A 21,055-nucleotide genomic window follows, 5' to 3' on the forward strand; every position below is an offset into this window, starting at 1 on the left:
ACTGTCCTTTCTGATGTTGATCTGCTCCTGTGCGGTCGGCGGTCCTCTACATGCTTTGGGTACGTAATCGGTCATATTGAAATATCCATGAGATCATTCACATACTGTATCCATTAGTATTGCACTGCGTACTGTGTGCTGCTGATGCCCCAATCGGGCCGGGGCCAATCCCGGTGCTCCTAACTCCATGCACCAGCTGACTCCAAGAAGTCGTGTTGTTAGTTCGAGAAGCCACCTAGAGCATGGAATTTTGGATTTCTGATCCAAAGCGTCAAACCTGACAATCAAACTCACTCACCCCTTAGTTACGCTAACTAACAGTTACCTAGGTTTCGAGCTTTACATTAGTCATGACTTCACATTCTTGAAGCCGCTGTTCTGAGAGTGGAATTGTGATATCGCTAGCTCCAATGATGGCGTGGTTGCCTAAAAATAGCAAACAGGGGCCAAGTCCTTAGCTTCGCGTCCATCATAAATTCGATTCTGAGGCTTGAGAACGAAATAGTTAGTTAGAAACCTGAACTTAACTAGATCATGTTGTTCAATGTTGACATGGTCCTGTCTCGACCTCGACCTGCCAGAGACGGTTGGTGAACTTCCATCACACGGAACTGTGATATATATCCACATTAGATCTTCTTCTATAGGTAGGTACCTTTGCAGGTTTTTATCTTCCTAGGCTATCCTAAAATATGAACGGCTCTTAAGTATGGCTGCAGTTTGGCAATCCAACCGCAAGAGCTTGCATTCAAGCGGGTGGATGTCGAACCCGTAGAACCCCGATCATGGTGTGCTCTGCGCAGCTCTCCAGTGGAAGTTGCCTGTTGATCCCACGCTGGTTCCACCGCTCGGTGGATTGCTTTCTCACTAAACGAGGGGCCAACAAGCTGAAAGTCAGGTATGGCTAACTGGAAAGATGGAAGAGCTGCCCATATCGGATTAATGATTTAAGTTCGAAATGGTGTCGACTATAAAGTAGTCAACTTTCGTTACGGAGTAGTGTTGCCGACGTCTGTTAAACCTGGTGTGTCCGCTCTTCAGAATCCTCTTTCCGTAGATTTATCCTCATTGAGCCATTCCGGAAGCCCACACCCCTCATAGTTAGAATTCAATCACAAATGAGAGATATGACATTGTTAAACTGAGTGACATCCCAGTGTGTGGTTACCCTCAGGCGCGATTATGTGCTGACTAACGCATACCATCAAGATCACGTGGCTCGACGGACCTTCAATTTTCGATCCGCGAACCGGGGATTCCAGGCCATAAGACAACATCTGGCCATTGCTGGACCACAACGCCAAATATGCAGAGAGTCATCCAACGGACGGCTTCGGCGCGGAAGCAGGCCATACGCAGAACCAACAAAATCCACGAACGACAGGAATTGTTGGACCGCGTCGGAATTCGACGAGCGCGGAAGGACTATGGCGGCACACTTTCTAGCCAGTTTCAAGCAGCACGAAAAGCCCGCTGGGAGGATTGGGAGAAGGGGCCTCTTGCTCCAATGCGAGACTCCGGTTTGGAACAAACTACATATGGTGGTCAGGGAGGCAACCTTTTGCATCCTCCGGCCCTCCCTAAGCACGAACAACGCAGACACGTTCTTTTCGCCGAGGGTGACCGGGTCTGTGTTATGCGAGGACGGGATCAGGGAAAAATCAGCGTGATCCAGCAGGTCAACCGCGCTAGCGAGACTGTTCTTATCAAAGATGTCAACATGGTATGTTCACGGCTCAATCGTTCATCTTCCCCTTCCCCTACTTACTGGGACAATACGCTGACCGTCTTTCTCAATTAGGGCGATGTAATCATTCCCGAATGGGCCAAAGATCGAGCGGGTATGCAAGGTGACACTGCACCGCAGCCCTTCCCTGTGTCCTTCGACGATATCCGACACGTCATTCCAGTGCAAGACACCGAGACTGGAAAGACACAACAAGTCATTGTCCAGCATGCCTATGCCGCTGGGCCGTACACCGAGCGAGGGGAACACAGCAAGCTCCCACGATACACTCGCTACGTCTCCGGGATGGACATCGAAATTCCTTGGCCGCTGGAGGAAGAGCCTGTCATCACCGACGGCGCAATGGACACAACACGAATGGCGGCTGAGACCATCACATTTACACCCACATTAGCGCAGCCACCCATGCCCTCGAGCGTCATTGATGAGCTGCGCAACAAATACTCGAGATTCCGCACTCGACACGACCCAGAATACCTGAAAGCAAAGATGATGGAGGATTATCGCACCGAATACAGAGAAACGGTTTCAATGATGACACCGAAGACAGAGGCCAAGAACATGAAGATCGCCCAATGGGCGGAACAGAACAAGGCTAAAGTGGAGGCAGGATTGACCCAGGCTTCCCTCAACTTCATTGCCAAACACCTGGAGACTCACGCTATCCCTGCCTCTTCCAAGCAGCGAAAGACGGCCAAGAAGTCGAAGTCAAAGTCCAAGCAAGCTGCTTGATTGGGCGGAGAAGATAGAACGACAGAGGGGGGTTATTGGGTCCTGTAGCATTGTGTACAAACCACTGTATTCTAGTATCGGAGCTTTTGCATTTATTCATATATCTATTGTCCGACAGAGCTCGTTGAAATCTCATTCAAAACATAATTCCAATGGCCGTCATTGGTCTCGAGTTAGGGTTGTGGATGCGGATACTTCGGGTCCGCCCTTGAATTTATTTGCCCCCAATTCTCCGACCTGCAACTACCTGCACTGCTGTTCTTCTGAACCTAAGCAGTCGCATTAAACATGGGCTTTGCCCCGATCAATCCCAAGGGTGTACCCATCGCCGCCATCGAGGAAGCATTCGCGACAGACTCCTCGTTGAAAAAGCGAATCTACGACGCGATCGGTGCGTAGCCAACAGCGCGCCCACATCCCCATTCAATGGCCTCGTCGACTCCTACTAACCATCGCCTATCGGTATTCTCGTTTAGACGTAACACCTCAGCACCGATCTGTATTCGAAGATATTGCGAAATATACCTCCAGCCTGCTGGCCAGGACTGCTCACACTACCCTCCCTTCACGGTCCCCAGTCGTCGCTGATGGCCCGGCCGCTAAAAAGCGCAAGCTCCAGAATGGAGACTCCGGGGAGACTGCGCAGGCGTCAGTCAACCTGAAGGATGGCAATGCGCCACTTTCATTCTACGTTCAAGATGTTTCGTTCTCTACGCCGCAGAGAAAGAAACTCACGCTTGAGATCACTGCTGGGCACACGTACCTTCGGGCAAGGAATCAGACCACGAAAGAGATTGAATTTGGGGTTTCCATGGATAAGATCCGTGAGTTTAAGTCTTTTTCCCAAATAATTGATAGACGCTAACACGTATGCTACGATTAGGACATGCACTTTGTCTTCCCGTGCCCGAAAAGACACAGAAACAATTCAACTTCTGTATCATTCCCGAGTTTGCGGACGGCATCAACCCCCCGCCGGAGGGAACGGCAGTTGCCGAACCTATGGTGTTTACGATATCCGATGGTCCAGCGAAAGCTGCATTCTCAGGGGATGGGCAACAGCTCGGTCAGGGTCCCGGCGAGACAGCCGAGGCATTGCTTCGCAAGATTCTTAACGAACATATGCCACACACTAATGTTGTGCGCCCCGATGACAAACAGTTTGTCAGTGCCACACCTGAAGCGCACCGGAAGGGTGACAAGGCATACCATGTTAAGGCATTCCGTGGCAGCAAAGAAGGTATGTGATATCCCTATCTCTGTTTGATCGGGGTCAACAAGGACTTCAATTTGGTTGTGCTCGTATTAACATCATTGTCACTTTTGCTAGGCTACCTGTTCCTTCTTTCCACGGGTATCCTATTCGCCTTCAAGAAACCGCTTCTGTTCTTTTCGTTCGCGACCATTGACTCTGTCTCCTATACATCCGTCCTACAACGGACCTTCAATCTCAACATTATGGCTCGACCAGCAAACAGCTCCGAAGGAGACGTCCAGGAATTCGAATTCTCTATGGTTGACCAGGCTGATTTCTCCGGGATTGACAGCTATATCAAGCGGCATGGTCTACAGGACGCTAGTCTCGCAGAGGCACGGCGTGCCAAGGTCTACAATGTGAATAAAGCCGGAGGAGAGGAGGCAGCGGCTTCCACTGCTGAGGCTGCCGAAGGAGACGAAAGCGAGCTTCAAAAGGCCCAGCGGGAGCTTGAAGACCGAGAGGATGAAGAGGAAGAGGACTACGACCCCGGTAGTGACGATAGCGATGGCAGCGGGTCCAGCAGTGAAGAGGATGATGGCGAGGACGACGACAACGCCGAGCAAGACAGTGATGAGGACATGAATCTGGTCAGGGATGAACTTGGGAGCGAAGCCGAGGATGTTTCTGAAGACAATTAGCTCGCAATCGCCATGCTTTGAATCGTCCGGTCACGATGTGGTCTGCTATATAATGTTTAACGGTGCGGGACTAGAGGGCCGAATGCACTTTCTCTGCGTTGGTCTGCTTTATCTAGGAGACATGTCACATTCGAAGGACAGTTAGATATGCATCAAAACGCAGAGGTCAATTCCTAGCGATCGACACTAAGACAGCTTAGGTTCCTGCCAAGACGGTAATATTACCGCATTAAAGCGCATTCCAGACCGAGTCCAGACGGGAACTCCCCTGAGAAGGAAAAATTCGATTCGGGGTCAGAGCCCGAACTGCCTAGATAAACCGATTTCTCGGATGATGTGTGTGATGCTGTAGAGAGTACATCCTAGCCGACATTCACTCCTGGATGTTTTCGGTGCCTGGTTTCCTTATGCAGGGTTAAGCTGCCTCGGAAGCGCCGAGGTCTGAGCTAGGCAGGGTAATTATACAGATCTGAATTGATGTAGTAGATACGAGATACTGATAATACGGGAATTCGATGAGTTTGCCGACACATTGAATCAGAAGGCGTTTATTGTGTAAAAGAACAAGAGTCTAGAGAGTCCGGGGAGAGAAACAACGGAGACTGGGCACTTTCCCCCCAACATACAAAATTACCATACACTCTCAATACATCAGTGACCGCCAGTGACCGCCGGTTCCTCCACACACCGTCCCAGGGGCGCATTTTACCAATACAAACCCAATACCCTCTCCTTGTCTGGTGCACCTTCTCTCTTTCTTCTTCTCCATCTCCCTCCTCCCCTCCCCCTTCTCTGGTCCTCTGGTCATTTCCTTGAACTGCTCGGTGCAGATTGTACTCGCAGTAGGCCGAGTACTCTGCTGGCTTGTCTCTCTTCTCTACCCCTTTTCTTTGTACCTCCCAACGGTCGACCCCCCCCAGCTCATCTTCGACCGCCGAAGGGCTCTCAGTGCCTCAATTCCTACTCAACACTTGCCAATTGTCTGTATTTGACTACCGCGGCTTTATACGTTGCCCTATCTTCTCCGATCATCGATTGTACATCCCATCTGCCTGTCTGTCATTGCCGTCACTGGTACACCGAATATTGCGCAGATCAATAGATCCCGTTGAGTCTATTATAGCTGCCCCGGTCGGAAAAACCAAAACATCCCCGTGGTGTATGTGAGACCCTTTAACACTGCTGCCATCAATGGCCGACTTCGTATGTGCTGACTCCGCCCAGTGATAGCATCAATCACGTGTTCACGTCCCTGAAGCCCATTTTCCCCCGTATTCTGAGGTTTCATTTCCCCGGCTCCGGCTCTCACTTCCGCATCCATGGCCTCCTCTTCATCGAACGTAGTGGGTGTCCACTACCGCGTGGGCAAGAAAATTGGTGAGGGATCATTTGGTGTCATCTTTGAGGGCACCAACCTCCTGAACAACCAGCAGGTCGCCATCAAATTCGTAAGTTGCCTTTCTCCCTTCCTGCCGACGACCTCCCGGGCTGACCCAAAACAAGGAACCCCGGAAAAGTGATGCACCCCAACTCCGCGATGAGTATCGGACATACAAGATTCTGGTCGGATGCCGTAAGTGTTCAAAATCGAGGGAGAGGTGATATTGTGTCCGCGCTCTTTGCTAACTTCACGCCAGCCGGCATTCCAAATGTCTACTACTTCGGACAGGAGGGCCTGCACAACATCCTCGTGATTGATCTTCTCGGGCCTTCCCTCGAGGATCTGTTCGATCACTGCAACCGCCGATTCACCACGAAGACCGTTGTGATGGTAGCCAAGCAGATGGTGCGTGTTTCAGCTGGAAGTCACCACTGGCCCATGACTAACATTATTACAGCTTTCGCGCGTTCAAACGATTCACGAAAAGAACCTTATCTACCGGGACATCAAGCCTGACAACTTCCTTATTGGTCGACCATCAACCAAGGCTGCCAATGTCATTCACGTCGTTGATTTCGGCATGGCTAAGCAATACCGTGACCCCAAAACCAAGCAGCACATTCCGTACCGCGAGCGTAAATCATTGTCAGGTACTGCTCGTTATATGAGTATCAACACCCATCTGGGTCGAGAGCAGTCTCGACGTGATGATCTTGAAGCTCTCGGTCATGTGTTCATGTACTTCTTGAGGGGAGGCCTTCCATGGCAGGGCCTGAAGGCTGCTACCAACAAGCAGAAGTACGAGAAGATTGGAGAGAAGAAGCAAACAACGGCAATCAAAGACCTCTGCGATAGCTATCCTGGTATGTCGTTTCGTGCTTGCCCAAAACCTTGTTCATTGGCTAATCACTCTGCCAGAAGAGTTCAACAAGTACTTGAGCTACGTGCGCAATCTCGGGTTCGAGGACACTCCCGACTACGATTACCTCCGTGACATCTTAACACAGGCTCTTAAAAACGCCGGTGAGGTGGAGGACGGCGAATACGATTGGATGAAGCTCAACAACGGACGCGGCTGGGACTACAAGTCCTATTCATCTCAGGCACATCTGCACAACCAGCACGTAAGTTCGTCCGGCCGGGACTTGCATGCCAGGGAGCTCCGCAACAGCCAACGTCCTGGCGTGACAGCCGACCGTTTAAACGCCGCGCAGCCCCCGCCTCCCTCTCCGGCAGCAAAAGTTGGAGCTGGGAAGACACGCGAGCGAACAAGCGCCGGCGGCATGCCGCCTAAACGTCAAAGCGGGGGGTTGGAGGCATCGACTCCGGCCGCATCAACCCAGGCACAGTTCCAGAACTCCAATGCTCACCTTCCCGGTCGCATCGGAAGTCCAGGGAATCCAGGACTGAATAATCAGCAGGGTCCCGGCACCCCTGGTGCGAATGACTCGCAACCTACTTTCACGCAGAAGTTGATGAAGGCTCTCTGCTGCGGTAGGTGATACGGCTATATGCATCCATCACTTGCACGCTCAGCTCATCTCAGAAATTCAGGTTGATTCAAGTCAAATGAAGGGATGGCGCCTTTAGACCTACCGCGCCACGCTTTGACCGCTGCTTCCTGCCCTTACTGTCAAGTGAATGGCCCAAGAGGTCGGCATGGGATTTGGTGTTTATTCTCATTTTCTTCTCGTTTACTTTCACCTCTCGCTCCTTTCTTGTCTCGTGTTCAAGTGGTCAGCGCCGCTTCGTCGAGCAAGAATCGTGCTTCTTGGCCTGTCTCCTTTCGGCCCTACTCCTTTCTGTCCCATATGCCCCTTCAGCCTACACACTTTTGACTATGGGCACGAACAACCTTTCTCTCATTGATGTTACGTCTCATCACTCTTTCATGGTGTTTCGGGTTGGAACGGCGAACTTTTGAGATTTTGTCTTGTCTTCGATTGCATTCCTCGTCTCGTCACTATATCCGGCGTACATCGTTTAATACGATCTCTTGGTCTTTCAAATGGGCAAAAGCTCAGCGGTTGATCCACTTGACGCGTCTGTTGTCCTGCGACCTTGCCCGAAGGCGGGCTCGGAGAATAATCGACTTGGGTCAATGATAACAATCCGTGCGCGCGGATTGCAGGCTTGCTCACTCAAACCCGTCCGAGAACGAATCGGAGTGCAATCAAAACACGTTGCACATTCGGCGATTCTTGCCTTTGTCTCTGGGACATTGCCCTCGACTTCATTTCACCTTGTTGATTAACGGACGGGTTATTGTGTGCTTTGCTTCCTCTAGCCCGTCCGTCTGTCATTAATGCCATTTCCGATTCTGTCTGCATCCGGGCAAAAGGGTTTCCTTTCCACTGCATGGTTCTGCAAGCAGAACCTAGAGGAAGAGCATATTGCATATATCCCCGCCCCCTTCCCCGTTCTTCATCCGTTTGCTCTGCCCTTCTTGTTGCTCTGAATATCTATTGTTTATGTCTATAATCGTCTTTGTTGTTTACTTTGTTTTGGTCTTTTCTTGCTCTGTTTCAGAAGCGAGTCCTTGTTACTGGTAGTTGTGGCATAAGATAGCATTTTCCTCTTTCCCCGTTTGGTTTGATTGTTACTGGTCTTTCGCGACTATTCGTATAGCATATAAATTCATTGTAGCAAGAGCTGTTGCATTCATGGATCCTGGCTTCGAGGTTAGTCTGTTGTCATCGTCGCTCTCGTGGAGGATAGGTATGTTGCGCATGAACTATATAGTCTATCGGCAAATGGCAATGAGCATACCTATTTTTCTGATGCCACTATTTACCCCGGGGCGAATCTGGAGTCACAGGGGCAGCCGGGCTGTTCTAGCTATGCTGCTTGGTGGTCCTAATTCTTTTGTCGATCATAGCATAGCATATTGACAGGGCTGCAAGATTGAGAGACGTATTGCGAAGAGTAAAGCTTGGAAACCATGCCAAGGAGACATCTATGGAGGTTGATTTTAAGATTGTAGGTATTCTGAAGAAATATTGTCATGGTTCATCACAACCCAGAGACACACTCTATCAATGTAAGGCCCAGGATAGACCAAGGTAGATGCAAGTCCTTCCCGAACAGGAAGTCGTCAGACCACGTAGACAGCTCAACATCTCATTCTTCTCCCAACTTGTACTTAATCGATATAGGTTTCTCGCCACAGGCAACAATTAAACCCTGGAAGGTGGTAAGTTAAGTAAAGTATAACTAACTAGTTACTTATCTGGCAAGTAACACAACCGCCACTTCTTCACTGACCCTGCAAACATAGGCCCATGCCTTCCCGAATCGGCATTTGACAGCGCTCAGCCACAACGTCTCTGCAATTCTATATCGAGGTAGGGTACACATCGTACGACGCTAATGCAAGGGTCTCCAGTCAGTGGCATGTCATAGAATGACGTACCTACGCAACAAAATCACTGAGAAGGCAGAGTAGTCAGGAGACATGATGTCGCCTCGAGACATGCACATTAAGCACATCCCAGACAATGACTTGTCCTCTAGGATAGTACAGTGTAAGTAGTTATCCATCCAAGTACTAAGTACGCGTGTGTACGCAAAGCAAGAGCACCTCGACATCGGCATCTCCACCTTGAGACTAGTCAACATGTGAACTTGAATGATCATCAACCCATTCCCCAGACTCTGCAGATCCAAACTCTAAAGTATACTCTTGCAAAGGTAACCAATTTCGGCATCCCTGCAGCTCTAAACCGAATAGACCCTTCGGGGTCCAAGCAGACAGGCTACAGGAAGTAGACTAACCACATCCTATCCCATGACACCACCAACACCACCAACACCACCAGGACACCAATAAGCAAGGCTTCTCTCATCCCGCCGTACTTTATACATACCTTAACAACAAGTACCCAATGATCTTTGGAGCCACCCACACAGGGTTACTCATTAAGTTTAGGTTTCCTTCCCAAGGTTAGAATGCAGTAGCTTTCTGGGCACCAATGAGAACGTGTGAACAGTCCAATACGGCCTATCAGTCACCAGCCAAAACACTAAACCCTCCAGCTCTTATCTGCATGTACGCGTTAGCATCCTGGGGCCGTTAACTCCGAACCATGTGGACGTCACCTAGTTCGTGAACGGTTCGGCCAGAAACTTGGCCTTGACACCGCGAGCTTAGGTATGAAACTTTGCGTGCTATAGTTAGAAGCTGTTCGTAATGTGTGTACGTTCTAGTATTACCGTAGACATTCCTACATAGCATTGGATTTGTAGTTTTGTACGTAGCGGAAGCTGCGGAAAGAGAAATGGAAGGAATGAATTGCTCTCGACAAGTGCACGTCTGCGGCCTGCGCCAACTGCGCTAATGCATTCCCCGCATTTGAGAACCTTGGCGTGGCTAGGCTAGTACGGCTAGGCTGGAAGGGAACTCCTTCTAGGCAGGGATGTTCTTTTCTTTTTCCATTTGTCTTTCTGTGTTGGCCATTTGACGCATGGACTGGGCTGACGGCTTATGCGGGGGCGGGTTGCGTGGTGTGATTGGGCTGGGGTCTTCCATGCTCGAGTATGGAGCCGTTTGGGATTGGATAATGGGCTGGTGAGGGGGTGTTATTGCTGTAGCTCGCAAAGATACGATGCATGAGAATGGGGTTGGGGGAGGGTACGTACATGGAAGCTACTGATTATTGCTTTTTGTTCGTTTCTACAAGTGAATCTATTCAGCTCTACATGTGATATATGTACATGTAATCGAAGGCCATAAATCAGCCAAACCCCAGTATATGCTCCCCAGTCATCTATTGGGCCAGGATACAATCTTCCAGGCCAGCCCTGAAACAGCCCTCCCTCCCCATTCTCCTGCAACCTAGAGTGCCGAGACCGGAGGATTTCAGATAAAGCAACGGGATCAACACCCGAGTAGCAAGTTAGCGCCTCGAATTAGCTTATCTCAGGATTCAAAGAAATGGGGTTAAGAAGATTGACTTTAGCGCCTAAGCTTACTGTTCTAGATCAAATTCCGAATTACTGCAGTCAAATTGATTCAGATCCACACAAAATAATAAGATCTCCATCTCAACACTTTCTTACAGAGAATAAAATACCTCAACCATGCCCAAGCCTAACACCAGTTTCACGTAGCGCCAGGAGACAAGCGAAATCCACAAAGCCACAAACAACCCCACAACCCCACAAGACCTCGAAGCCCAGAAGCAAACTGCAGGTCCAGAATTGACTCGATCTCGATCACTCCAATTCATTCAAAATTCACGTCTAAATCAAGATTTGGTTAAACGCAGTGGATCCAAAATGATATCATCCGCGGCTTCTGCCGTCTGATCGACTACGCTGTTCTGTTTCCAGTGTCATTTCCGTGTTTTTCGCTCTCTTAGCGCTGTTTAGCGCAAGAACATCCCAGATTTGACCCATGGTCCACCGGTCTGGACCGATCCTCTTTTCCTGTCCTGTGATCATCCCGTGCTGATCATCTTCTGCAACTTTGTTTCTTGCCTTGTCACTGGCAGGTCGTCTATCGCAGCGGTTTTACTCCTTGGTGTGGTTTAGTCTCAGCTGCATGTCATGTCATGGGGGAAGAGTACAGCCGTGCATATCACAGGGCTAAAGTGAAGATTTCAGGGGTAGATTCTCGCTTGGTGGCTTCAGCTTTAGTGACTGTGCGGAGATGAGATGCACAGACGGGCTCGGATATCGTCGGCTGTTTTGGTTGGATCGTGGAATGAGCTATGTTTGTCTCCGTAGTAGTGTACTCAATTCGTAACCCTGCGAGCTGACCTTGCGAGCTAACTATACACCCCATGGAGATACCTAGAATTGTCAAGGATCGTGCAGACCCGACTATCAGTGGAAACATGCAACGCGTCAATACATTGAAGCGTCCCCTTGGTCCATGCTGTAGGTGCTGCCAAACATCCTGGTGACAATCCTTGAACCTATCTGCAGGCATAGCTTTCTCTTTCCGCTTTGGTCCCTGGTTGCTTTTGCTCACTGTGCTCGAAAACGAGGATTCCAGAGGAGGTTGTGTAGGGCCTATATTCATTGTTGCTACGGTCTTGACCTTATTTATGGCTGGGGGTATTGTCAATGTCAGCTTCCAGGCTTCTGTACTCCACATCTTGAGGCTCCGTTCGGGCTACTGCCACTCTGGAATCATTGTAGTATTCAATTGTGACTGGGTTGTATACATCCAGCACGAACGTTGGAAAGAGCTCTCATGGAACCAAATATGGAACACATTCTAGACTAACTATGTAGTCTGGCTCCAAAGCTAAGACAATTGGGCTGCCACGGCAAGGGCGCATGGTTCATGTCCGTTTGTGGGGATAAATCTTGGCATGTCTCTGTCTATTTACTAGTATTGGGAAATGGGGAGAATGGTGAGTCTTTGCATTCCCCCTCAATGCACAGTCAGTATTGTTTTCAGTGCTGCGTCTGTGGGTGCAGATCTCTTCGCTTGTGAGTCGTGGTTGGGGTTTTGACAGGTGGAAGGTCTGGGGGATGTCCGTGGGGGATATTGTCTGGGCAGTTCATGTCGCTTAAGTTTAGTGCGCATCTTGCCGAGATACTATTGGGCTTAGTGCTGCATTGGCGTAAGGCCTACTCTATCCATGACGATGGGTTGTCCTCTCTGTGATTCTAGTCTCCATGCTAGTACTAGTGAAAGCTCTTTTCGTCTGTGCTCGATCGAACGTTAGGTACAACCTTGCCGGTGCTACTTTCATTTTAGATCCATCTACTCCGTAGATAGCCTTAGATACCATAAAGCCGATATACGAAGTTCAATGACCCGTCTATTACATATTCTCTCAATAACCGATTATTTCTCACTATCTTCAAACCAGGAGATTGATCGTTCTAACATGTTCTGGCCTCGATACGCAGATGTAGTTAAAAGTCAGCATCTAGACAGGTCTACAGACGTCCTCCGGGACTTCCAAATACAAAGTCCAAGTGCAATGATAGGCCGAGCCAAGCTTCTGCGAACCAAGTTAAACGGCAACCTTATCCCAAATCGGGGTGCAATTCAAATACTAGTCGGGACTCGGGCTTCGATCATGCGATCTCACGAGTCATGCCCCCGGCCTCTCCGCCTGATTGCTAATAGTCGACAATGGGATGACAGTCTCTTATCGTATCCGCAGTAGCGCAGATATGGATCTACCGGAGAACCATCAAGCCTCCGGAAAGGTTATCCAGGTCACGTGCCTGGATCTCGGCTCCGATCTGTGTTACGGAGTATCTACTCCGTAGTTGCCTACAAGTCGTCCGTATCGAGATGATAATTCTATATCGAGTACACAGTATGATAGTTCCATGACTCTCGAGTATCGGCAGTAGAAGCCATTGTTCGGCCGGAGACTCGGAAAAAAAAGGGAAGGGCGCACAATGTAAGTCAAGACAACGGCCCCCATGCCAACTGTGAGGGATGGTGTAGTTTGTCTTGGCGTGCATATAAGTCTCTGCTGCATGTTCTGTGTGCGAAGACTCGTGAGACAATCAATAGATAATGCAACAGGAAGTGGCAACCGACGGAAGAAAATTCTGATTCCATGGATAATAATGGGCTGGGCAAGTCCGTCAGGGGTGACCGAATCATCATTCGCTGGTCTACATACAGGTTTGGTGGAGTTGTAGTTAATCTTTTTTTCCAAGGTTTACGGATGTGGCGATCGTGTGGATAGGGCAGAACGGTGAACCTAAGGACTAAGGTGCTTCGGCGGAGTTTTCTAGAATTCTGGAAGGACGCCGCAATTCCGGGTGCGGTCACACTGTTACGAAATTGTGTACGGAGTACTCCGTACGAAGTACAACTTTGCTTCAGATGTTGATGTACATGGGAGTGAGTACCCAGGTAGCATTGAGAGAAATCTCTGTCTTTACATATTGTTGATTCCGACGGAGTCTATTTCCATTCCACCAGTGACGGTGTATGTACAACGTGAGAGATTTTCTATGTGCTTGGATCTCCCAAATAATTTGCCTCCACAAGTTTAAAGCCTCAGATTGTTAGTAGTACGAAAGGAAGTAGACTGTTGCCGCCAATCCCTGTGCAATATCCAAGACGCGTCCACGAGTCCCGAGTATGTTCCATATGTACTTGCCTCAATTAGGGAGACATGAAGCTTGTACGACGCGCATTCCAGAGGATGTGGTACAAAATGATCTCCCTACAATTCAACCGGGGTTATTCAACCGGGGTTTAGAAACATGATCGACAGGGCTACCTTATGTGAAAAAGCTAAGAACAAACTCAAGGTTTTGTCCGAAAATAATTTGATATCTTTGAGTTTATTCCAGGTGACAGGGGAGGTTTTAGATGACGTGCAAGACAAGGCCTTCGATATGCAAGGGAGAGAAGAATGCAGTCACACAGCCTTATCGGTAATCTATCGGTATGAAGCCAGTCACTATCTTGTAAATAACACAGAACCGTGGGACGAGGATTGACATTCCGGTCTCGGATGGCGTGCTAGCGGCCATCGGGCGATACCAGATCGAGAATTCGGAATGATTCGTTATCGCTGATAAAGGCAAGATACAGACATAAGAGGAGAATTAACTAGCACTACTCCGTAGTTGGCGGAATACAAAGGATTCCTCGTCTTTCCCTGGTTGAGTTCAGGGGGAAGAAAACTCGAATTCGCCACGTTGGGCGCATTGGTAGTTTTCCAGAACCCGTGGAAGCTTACACGTATGACTTCTGGAAGGATTGTGGAGTGGTCAAAACAAGGATGTAAACTATGGATCTCATGGGTAGGCACGGAGGCCCGCAGGGAGTTCCATAATAATGGGGAGACGGGCTGCTACGAAGTGCTCTTCATTTTGTAGCCAGATTATTTCTCTCTGTATGTTCTGCTACGCTGTACGGAGTACCTCTGTTGATGATGTACATTTTTCCCAATATCCCTTGCAGATCTCCAGCGCCTGTTCAAACGTGAGAGTTCGGCGTGTCGCCACAAAAGACTGAGTCTCAACCAATCAGAAAATGCCAATGATGAAAATCGATCCATAATCCTAATCGAGTAATAAAAAGAAAAAAATGAAAAAGAAAAAATGAAAAGAAAAATTCCAAAATATGACATCTTATCGAAAAAAGAATCCACTTGGGCACAGAAACTATTTTAGCGTCTCCACTCGAACTTACTGAGCGTGCCCCCCGTAAGGATTAGCCAAGGTATCGTCATGAATGATTCCAGAACCCGCCCTGTGCCCTTTTCTTCTTCTGCTTCTTTAGTACGGTGATTTCCGCTCCTCTTTAGTCGTTCTTTCCCTTAATGTTTTTCATTTGAGACCCTTGGAACACGCCATAGATTACTCTCATACCCTTGACCGCTCTCTCCCCGTCGCAATCCTCCTATGCCTGTATCCCGATAACCCGCCGTTCTTTCACAATCTGGAGTCTCGTTTCACACGCAGGGGACGTCCGGTGAGAAAAAGCCGATTAAGGGTCCCCGACGCACACTCTACGCTATGCTTAAAAAGAAGACGTTGGCCCCGTCTCTCTTCTTCCGGCATCATACTCCGACAGCCACCCCCGAATTGTCCCCCACCTCCTCAGACAGCGACTCCGAAGAGGATATGGAATCCTCTGGCTCCCGACCGGTCAGCCTGGCCATTTCGTCGGGGGCCCTCTCCATGCGCCCGACACTCGACGAGGTCCTGGCTAATATCGCTCCGCCGCCATACACCTTGAGCGCCTTCATGGCCTATCTCTCTCAAAACCACTGTCTCGAGACCTTAGAATTCACCCTGGAGGCCAACCGCTACCGGGAATCCTATTTCGCTCTGGTCGACCGACTCGGTCCCGCCGCTTTGGACTCCGAATGCCCCGAAACACAACATCTCCGAATGCTCTGGCAGCGTCTATTGACCGCATACATCTTCCCCGGGTCGCCTCGCGAGATCAACTTGTCGAGCGAAGTCCGAGATGCGCTGCTCCAGTACACGGACGTGAGCGTGCCGCCCCCGCCCGAGACGTTAGATTCTGCTGTCAAACGCATACACGAATTGATGGAGGAATCGATCTTCTTTCCCTTCGTCAATAGCCACACCACCTCTCCTTCTATGGCTCCCTGCACCGAACCCTTCATGGACCCTGTCGACCTCATGAATCTGTCATCGACCAGCTTGGACGAGAATCCCATAAAAAAGGTCCGGTCGCGCGTGTCGAAACGCATTTCCCCGCAGTCGTCAACAAAGGACCTTCCCGCCACGGGTCATTGCCGCTCCACCATGTCGCTTGGCACCGTGCATGCCCTTGGCAAACGGTCTTCCGGTGCCCTCCTCAGCCCCAGCGGCGAGTCGGCATCTTGCTCTCTGACCGATGACTCTGGCTCCAGTCCTACCGCGGAGGAGCCAATGACACCGCCCACCACTCCGCCTGCCAGTGAGCCGCATCTGCCTATTCAAAGCCCGAGGCTCCGCACCGAGAACCCGTGGAAGAAGATGGGCATGAAGCTTGGCTTTAAGAAGCGGTCTACTGGTGGCAGCAATGGCAGCAATGGTGGCCCTCGCGATCCCAAGGTTCTTGGTATGGACGACTAAGCATCTCTACTTTCCTACTTTCCAACTTTCCAACTTTCCAACTCTTGTCGACACACGGGAACCTACAAAACATACCTCTTCGTCTCGCATAACGACACCCATGACACTTTCAACGACACTTCTCACCTCAGACCTTGCATGAAATACCGAAATGCATCATTCCACGACTTGATTCCAACTTTTGTCGAGCGTTTATATTGGCGGTGTATGAAAGCACGATGCATCAAAGCATATGAAACTGGCGTTTTTTCTTTTTTTGTTTTCTTTCCAATGTCTCCAGCGGAGCATTTCTTCCACATCTTCATGTGTCACTTGTTTTCATTGCTTGTTCTCCGGCGACGGCATCACGGGAAAAGAAACCCTATATATCATATCATGCTCTCATCTATAGATTGGATGGGGACCTGTCTCAGGTCCTCTGGACACGGCGTTTTGTCGAGACATCGTCTTGGTCTCATCTTTCATCTCCTAGCGAGATCATTTTTCCTCGAAATCAATAGACTTGATACCCCCTCTCCATTACATTTTTATCTTCAAACATTAAATCAAGTAACTAGGTGACAACTGTAGTGATCCCCACACACAAGCACTTGACAGCTCGGAAGCTCCTGCATACAGGATACAACGGCAGTTACATGTATGCAGTTTCAACGGCCAGGATAATTTCAAACCCACCAGCCTGAAAACAAGTTTAACTCGACCTATACATGTATCCCCACAGTCCACTGCTGGGCATCTCTCCGATACCTATGTCGCAAATATACCCGTCAAGCAGCCATCCGGGTTATGTATCTGTCTCCCACCCGAAACATTATGTAGCTTCATCTAGACCCCCGGAGAATCCTGTCACACACGTCGGACACCTACACCTACATCGGAGAACCCCGACGGAGCCATCCGTAGACTTCAGAGAGTAGCACAGAGTGCACACGTAACCCCCGGTGATGCATGGCAGCGACAATATGACGGACTGGGGTATATTTGTGCCCGCACCTCAATACTGCACTGTACCAAGGTTAAGCCTGAAGACGAGGATACATACAGAAGGAAGCGCAGTATATAAACTAGCTATGGATTCTCCTACCACCCCTCGTCTCCAACGCCGCGATATCAAGATTCCATCCTGCACCCCGCAGTCCAACTAGATACCCCTCGAAGCGGGACCCGGCGGTAAGAAGACGCAGACTCTGTTGAATGGACGGTAAAGCCTCTGCAGGTCTGTCTTGCAGACTCAGGATTCGCGCAGCTAGCAAGGCATGAGCCCATGCTTTTAGCTGGCTGGGTACGGAGCAGCCTCGTTTCAGCAGAATGACGGCGTTCCACTTATGACAGGAAACTGGGGTTGACGGTGAGAGATGGAGTATGTACTCTTCGTCCGTGAAGAGAGACACGAGGGCCTCGAAGTGAGTACTGGATTCGTGCAGGAAAGTAGACATCGACACGCCTATCTGTGCGGAGCCGAGATGGTGGGTTCTCGAGGATGAGGGTTGTGTCCATTGTAAAGCGCCGTCGCGGTGGAAGATGTGTTCTTGTTTGGAGACTTGTTCTGGGGTGAGGATCGTTGGGTTCTTTGTGTTGGTGGCTGTGGCTTCGCTTTGGTCGGAGGTTAGATACGAATTTAGATGTTCGTCTGAGGAGAATAGTGTTGAGAATGTGATGTTTGCGCGCTGTCGGTTTAGACTTGTCATTTGGACTGCGCGGACGGCGAAGTAGTTCGTGCTTAGATGCAGTGCTAGGAGGGTTAGGAGGATGAGCCAGGTTGTGGTGAAGTTGGTTACGTGGGAAATTACTACTGATCCGACCTGTTTGTAGTAAGTAGTGAGATTTCGTGGATGGTCAGGGTATTGGGGGGACTTACAAGCATGCCGAAAAGCGAGATGATAGTCTCTTGGGATGAGTCTTTCTACACGTAGAAATGACGGGTTAGCTGTGCCGATTGCGTGCCGTAATGCAAAGCAGCACGAATAATACTTACGGCATTAAGCTCCGCCAAATTCCCCGAGCGTGCAAAATGGGCGCTCAAGCTCGCCTTCGAACTACCCCCTGCAACACCGCAGAGAGCTCTCAGGACACCCGCCGTGCTGAGAATAGTCACTCGCATCGGTCCCGCGGGGACGCCTGGCGAGAGACAGTCGAGGATCATGGCGATGTCGTTGAAGACGTCTGCTGCCAGTCGGTAAGTTTTGCATTCTGGCTCGAGAGCTGTGCCGACGCGGTGGGCGAAGAGGATTGTTGCGAGACGGCCTGAAATGTCTTGCAAGATATGGAGGAGTAGTGCGGAGGTTGGAGAGGCGTTGGCGTTGCCGACACCAACTCCTGTGGATTGCTTCAATGTCAGTTGCCTGTCTGTTATGGTTGGATTTGGATGTAATATGAACCTTGGAGAACTGCCCTGGAGGAGAGTAGGCCGGCGATTGAGCTGCAGAAGGCTTGGAGGGAGTCCTGAACAGGTCGGTTCCGTTAGATCCTTGCTCCGGATGTTCCTGGATGTCTACATGCGGGTTTTCCAACACTGCATGATTTATGCTTACGAAAATTTGATATCTGTTGTGGAAGTCAGCATCTTTGTATACCATTCGATTGATGGGTTGAACAAGCCCATGGCTGCATTGACTCACGGAAGGTAGTCATCGCTGACACTCTGTGGATATCCTGAAGGAAGGAAAATATCACTCAGCGAGCTGATGAGAGGCTTTGTTGACCATGATGAGATAGATGGAGAAGGTTCCTGCTATGTGTCAGTGATATCTCTCGCGGCTTCGGTGCAGAAACATTGCAAGTCTTTCTGGGCTATGCAAGCACATTGATCAAGCTCGGGAGAGTCATGATTCGAGTCCAACACATCATGGATTGTCGATGGGAGGTGAGATAGCTATATCCAGTTGAAACAAAGCACGTTTGTCTCCCATAATACAGACCGATGTCCTTTAGGCCCACTATGGGTTGAGTGCCCTGAAGTTGGACTCGGATGGGAACATGCAGGTCGGAATACATGCCCAGACTCCAGTGCAAGGATCCAAGGAACAGAAGTCAAGAAACGACACTCACTATCTTGTCTACTCGCGCAGGGGATGTCTTCGAACGAGGGGAAAAGACATAAGTTGCCGTGGGATTCCCAGCCTCGTCAGTCTCGCGAAAGGCGACCCTGTTCGCGTCAGTAATATTAGAGGGCATGTTTAGCCAATCAAATATCCAGAAGAAAGGGAATGTAGGCTGTTGAAGTCGTCCAGAATCCAGATGGGGTTGGAGTGGGCACGTGAGACCACGTTATCCCTGGCTTTTAATGCGAAGGCTACATGCATAGTCCAATGTAGATAGCCCTAATCCGATATCACGGAAATGTATGCATGTGGTCTATAGGCCAGCATATTATGCGTCTACCAGGAAAGCTTGAAACATCGTACATCGAGAATTTGATTCTCTATTGGAATAGTGCTCCCAGAGCCTATGAAACCCCTCACAAAATCCACCACCATAATCTATGTGTAGAAAGCACACGACTCAGCTTTTCCGACATCAAGACGATCCAGCTGCATGTTGCACATGGAAATAGAACACCGAAAAGAAAATTCAACCACCAGCGCCGGGTACAACAGAACACCAAAAGAAAAAAGAGCGGCAAAGATTCACCGCTAGAGAAAGAAGCCCCTGCAAATGGCCTCCGACCAGAAGACAAGGAAAAAGGTATAAAACGAGAATTTTGGGTCTGAAAACTCTCGGAAACGAGTGATCCACCATCGGATCTGTCACTTGCCCTGGGCGACCGCGACGGCATTGCCCACGGTCGGCCAGAGCCAACGTCGTGACCGCGTTTCACAAGCTGCGGACTCGAGCGTCTCAAGACTCGAGTCCGCTCATCACGCAACATTCATGAGAAGTATCATGCCCCGTTACACATGCATTTTCAGAAACTTTTATATTTCGCCGAGACGAAATGCTTATGCGAAGAGGCTGGCACCGCCAGTCTCAATGGCATCAATCTCAGCCTGGGTCCAGGGGAGACGGCCAAAGCGGGCGGGAAGCTCAGCGCGGTCGAAGAACTCGCCCTCCTGGGGCTTGACGGGGCCGAGAGCCGCACCAGGGCGGCCGCCGATGCTGCTGCTGGAGTGGGAGCGACCGAGCGGACCGTGCTGCTGAGCCTTGACGCGGTAGGTAGCGAAAGAGTCAGGGAGAGTGCCGGTGGGAGAGGCGGGGTGGACGCGAGGAGAGTGGTCGATAGACTCTGGAACACGAGGTTAGCTTTGAGGGCTCAGGAATTTTCGGAGTCGATTGAATCATCACGTACTAGGGACAGATCGCTTGCCAACGAAGCGGATGAGAGGGGTGCGAGTAGCACTGCAGAGGACGGAGGTGACACGCATTGTGGTGGTTGTGATGCGGGTTGTGAAGGTGGGAGATTGGTAAGATCAATTTGACACGAGGTGTGGGAAATTGAACGGGTCCGGTTGTATCCGACCCGACCGTAAGGCGAGTTGCAATTAAGGGAGTGGTTGGTTTGATTGGGGTGAAAATTGGTATGAATGAGTATAGTACGGCGAGGATATAAAAGTGAGAGACGATGGGGAATTAAGAAGTAGGATGGGATGAGGAGGGGAAGGGAAAGAGAGAGGAGAAGAAGAAGATAAGAAATAGGGTTACCGTTTTGGGATGAGCGGGTTCGGAGCCGGGAGCCTATAAAATTTGGCGTTTGTCTTTTTTGTACACTTTGCATATTTTGTACACCTTGTACACGGTAGAATCGAGTACAACAGTGTCACGCCATTGCTACA

At 49.8% G+C, this 21,055-nt stretch overlaps 6 protein-coding genes across 6 annotated transcripts; 4 read left to right on the top strand and 2 right to left on the bottom strand.

Annotated features, from left to right (window-relative positions):
• Positions 1-1,306: 1,306 nt before the first annotated feature.
• N7515_006141 (mitochondrial 54S ribosomal protein uL24m) lies at positions 1,307-2,479 on the top strand (the record flags this gene model as incomplete). The annotated part of the gene is made up of 2 exons (XM_056666885.1): positions 1,307-1,723; positions 1,802-2,479. 2 exons carry the CDS (start codon positions 1,307-1,309, stop codon positions 2,477-2,479), a joined length of 1,095 nt encoding a protein of 364 aa, XP_056520481.1.
• A 288-nt stretch (positions 2,480-2,767) lies between these two features.
• Positions 2,768-4,375, top strand: rtt106 (putative negative regulator of DNA transposition (Rtt106); the record flags this gene model as incomplete). The annotated part of the gene is made up of 4 exons (XM_056666886.1): positions 2,768-2,870; positions 2,956-3,303; positions 3,363-3,719; positions 3,810-4,375. 4 exons carry the CDS (start codon positions 2,768-2,770, stop codon positions 4,373-4,375), a joined length of 1,374 nt encoding a protein of 457 aa, XP_056520482.1.
• Positions 4,376-5,694: 1,319 nt separating this feature from the next.
• On the top strand, positions 5,695-7,258 carry N7515_006143 (casein kinase I; the record flags this gene model as incomplete). The annotated part of the gene is made up of 5 exons (XM_056666887.1): positions 5,695-5,823; positions 5,879-5,948; positions 6,013-6,161; positions 6,214-6,619; positions 6,675-7,258. 5 exons carry the CDS (start codon positions 5,695-5,697, stop codon positions 7,256-7,258), a joined length of 1,338 nt encoding a protein of 445 aa, XP_056520483.1.
• A 7,954-nt stretch (positions 7,259-15,212) lies between these two features.
• N7515_006144 (regulator of G-protein signaling domain-containing protein) lies at positions 15,213-16,286 on the top strand (the record flags this gene model as incomplete). Its single annotated transcript, XM_056666888.1, has 1 exon — positions 15,213-16,286. One exon carries the CDS (start codon positions 15,213-15,215, stop codon positions 16,284-16,286), a length of 1,074 nt encoding a protein of 357 aa, XP_056520484.1.
• Positions 16,287-17,350: 1,064 nt separating this feature from the next.
• Positions 17,351-19,460, bottom strand: N7515_006145 (RUS1 family protein; the record flags this gene model as incomplete). The annotated part of the gene is made up of 6 exons (XM_056666889.1): positions 17,351-18,088; positions 18,145-18,189; positions 18,262-18,602; positions 18,665-18,728; positions 18,925-19,014; positions 19,335-19,460. The coding sequence occupies 6 exons, from the start codon at positions 19,458-19,460 to the stop codon at positions 17,351-17,353; spliced, it is 1,404 nt and encodes a 467-aa protein (XP_056520485.1).
• A 764-nt stretch (positions 19,461-20,224) lies between these two features.
• Positions 20,225-20,647, bottom strand: N7515_006146 (alpha-ketoglutarate dehydrogenase subunit KGD4; the record flags this gene model as incomplete). The annotated part of the gene is made up of 2 exons (XM_056666890.1): positions 20,225-20,508; positions 20,572-20,647. 2 exons carry the CDS (start codon positions 20,645-20,647, stop codon positions 20,225-20,227), a joined length of 360 nt encoding a protein of 119 aa, XP_056520486.1.
• Between the last annotated feature and the right edge of the window lie 408 nt (positions 20,648-21,055).

The sequence above is a fragment of the Penicillium bovifimosum genome (genome assembly GCF_028826915.1).
Source record: "Penicillium bovifimosum strain IBT 22155 chromosome Unknown utg000005l_segment0_segment0, whole genome shotgun sequence".
Classification (NCBI taxonomy): domain Eukaryota; kingdom Fungi; phylum Ascomycota; class Eurotiomycetes; order Eurotiales; family Aspergillaceae; genus Penicillium; species Penicillium bovifimosum.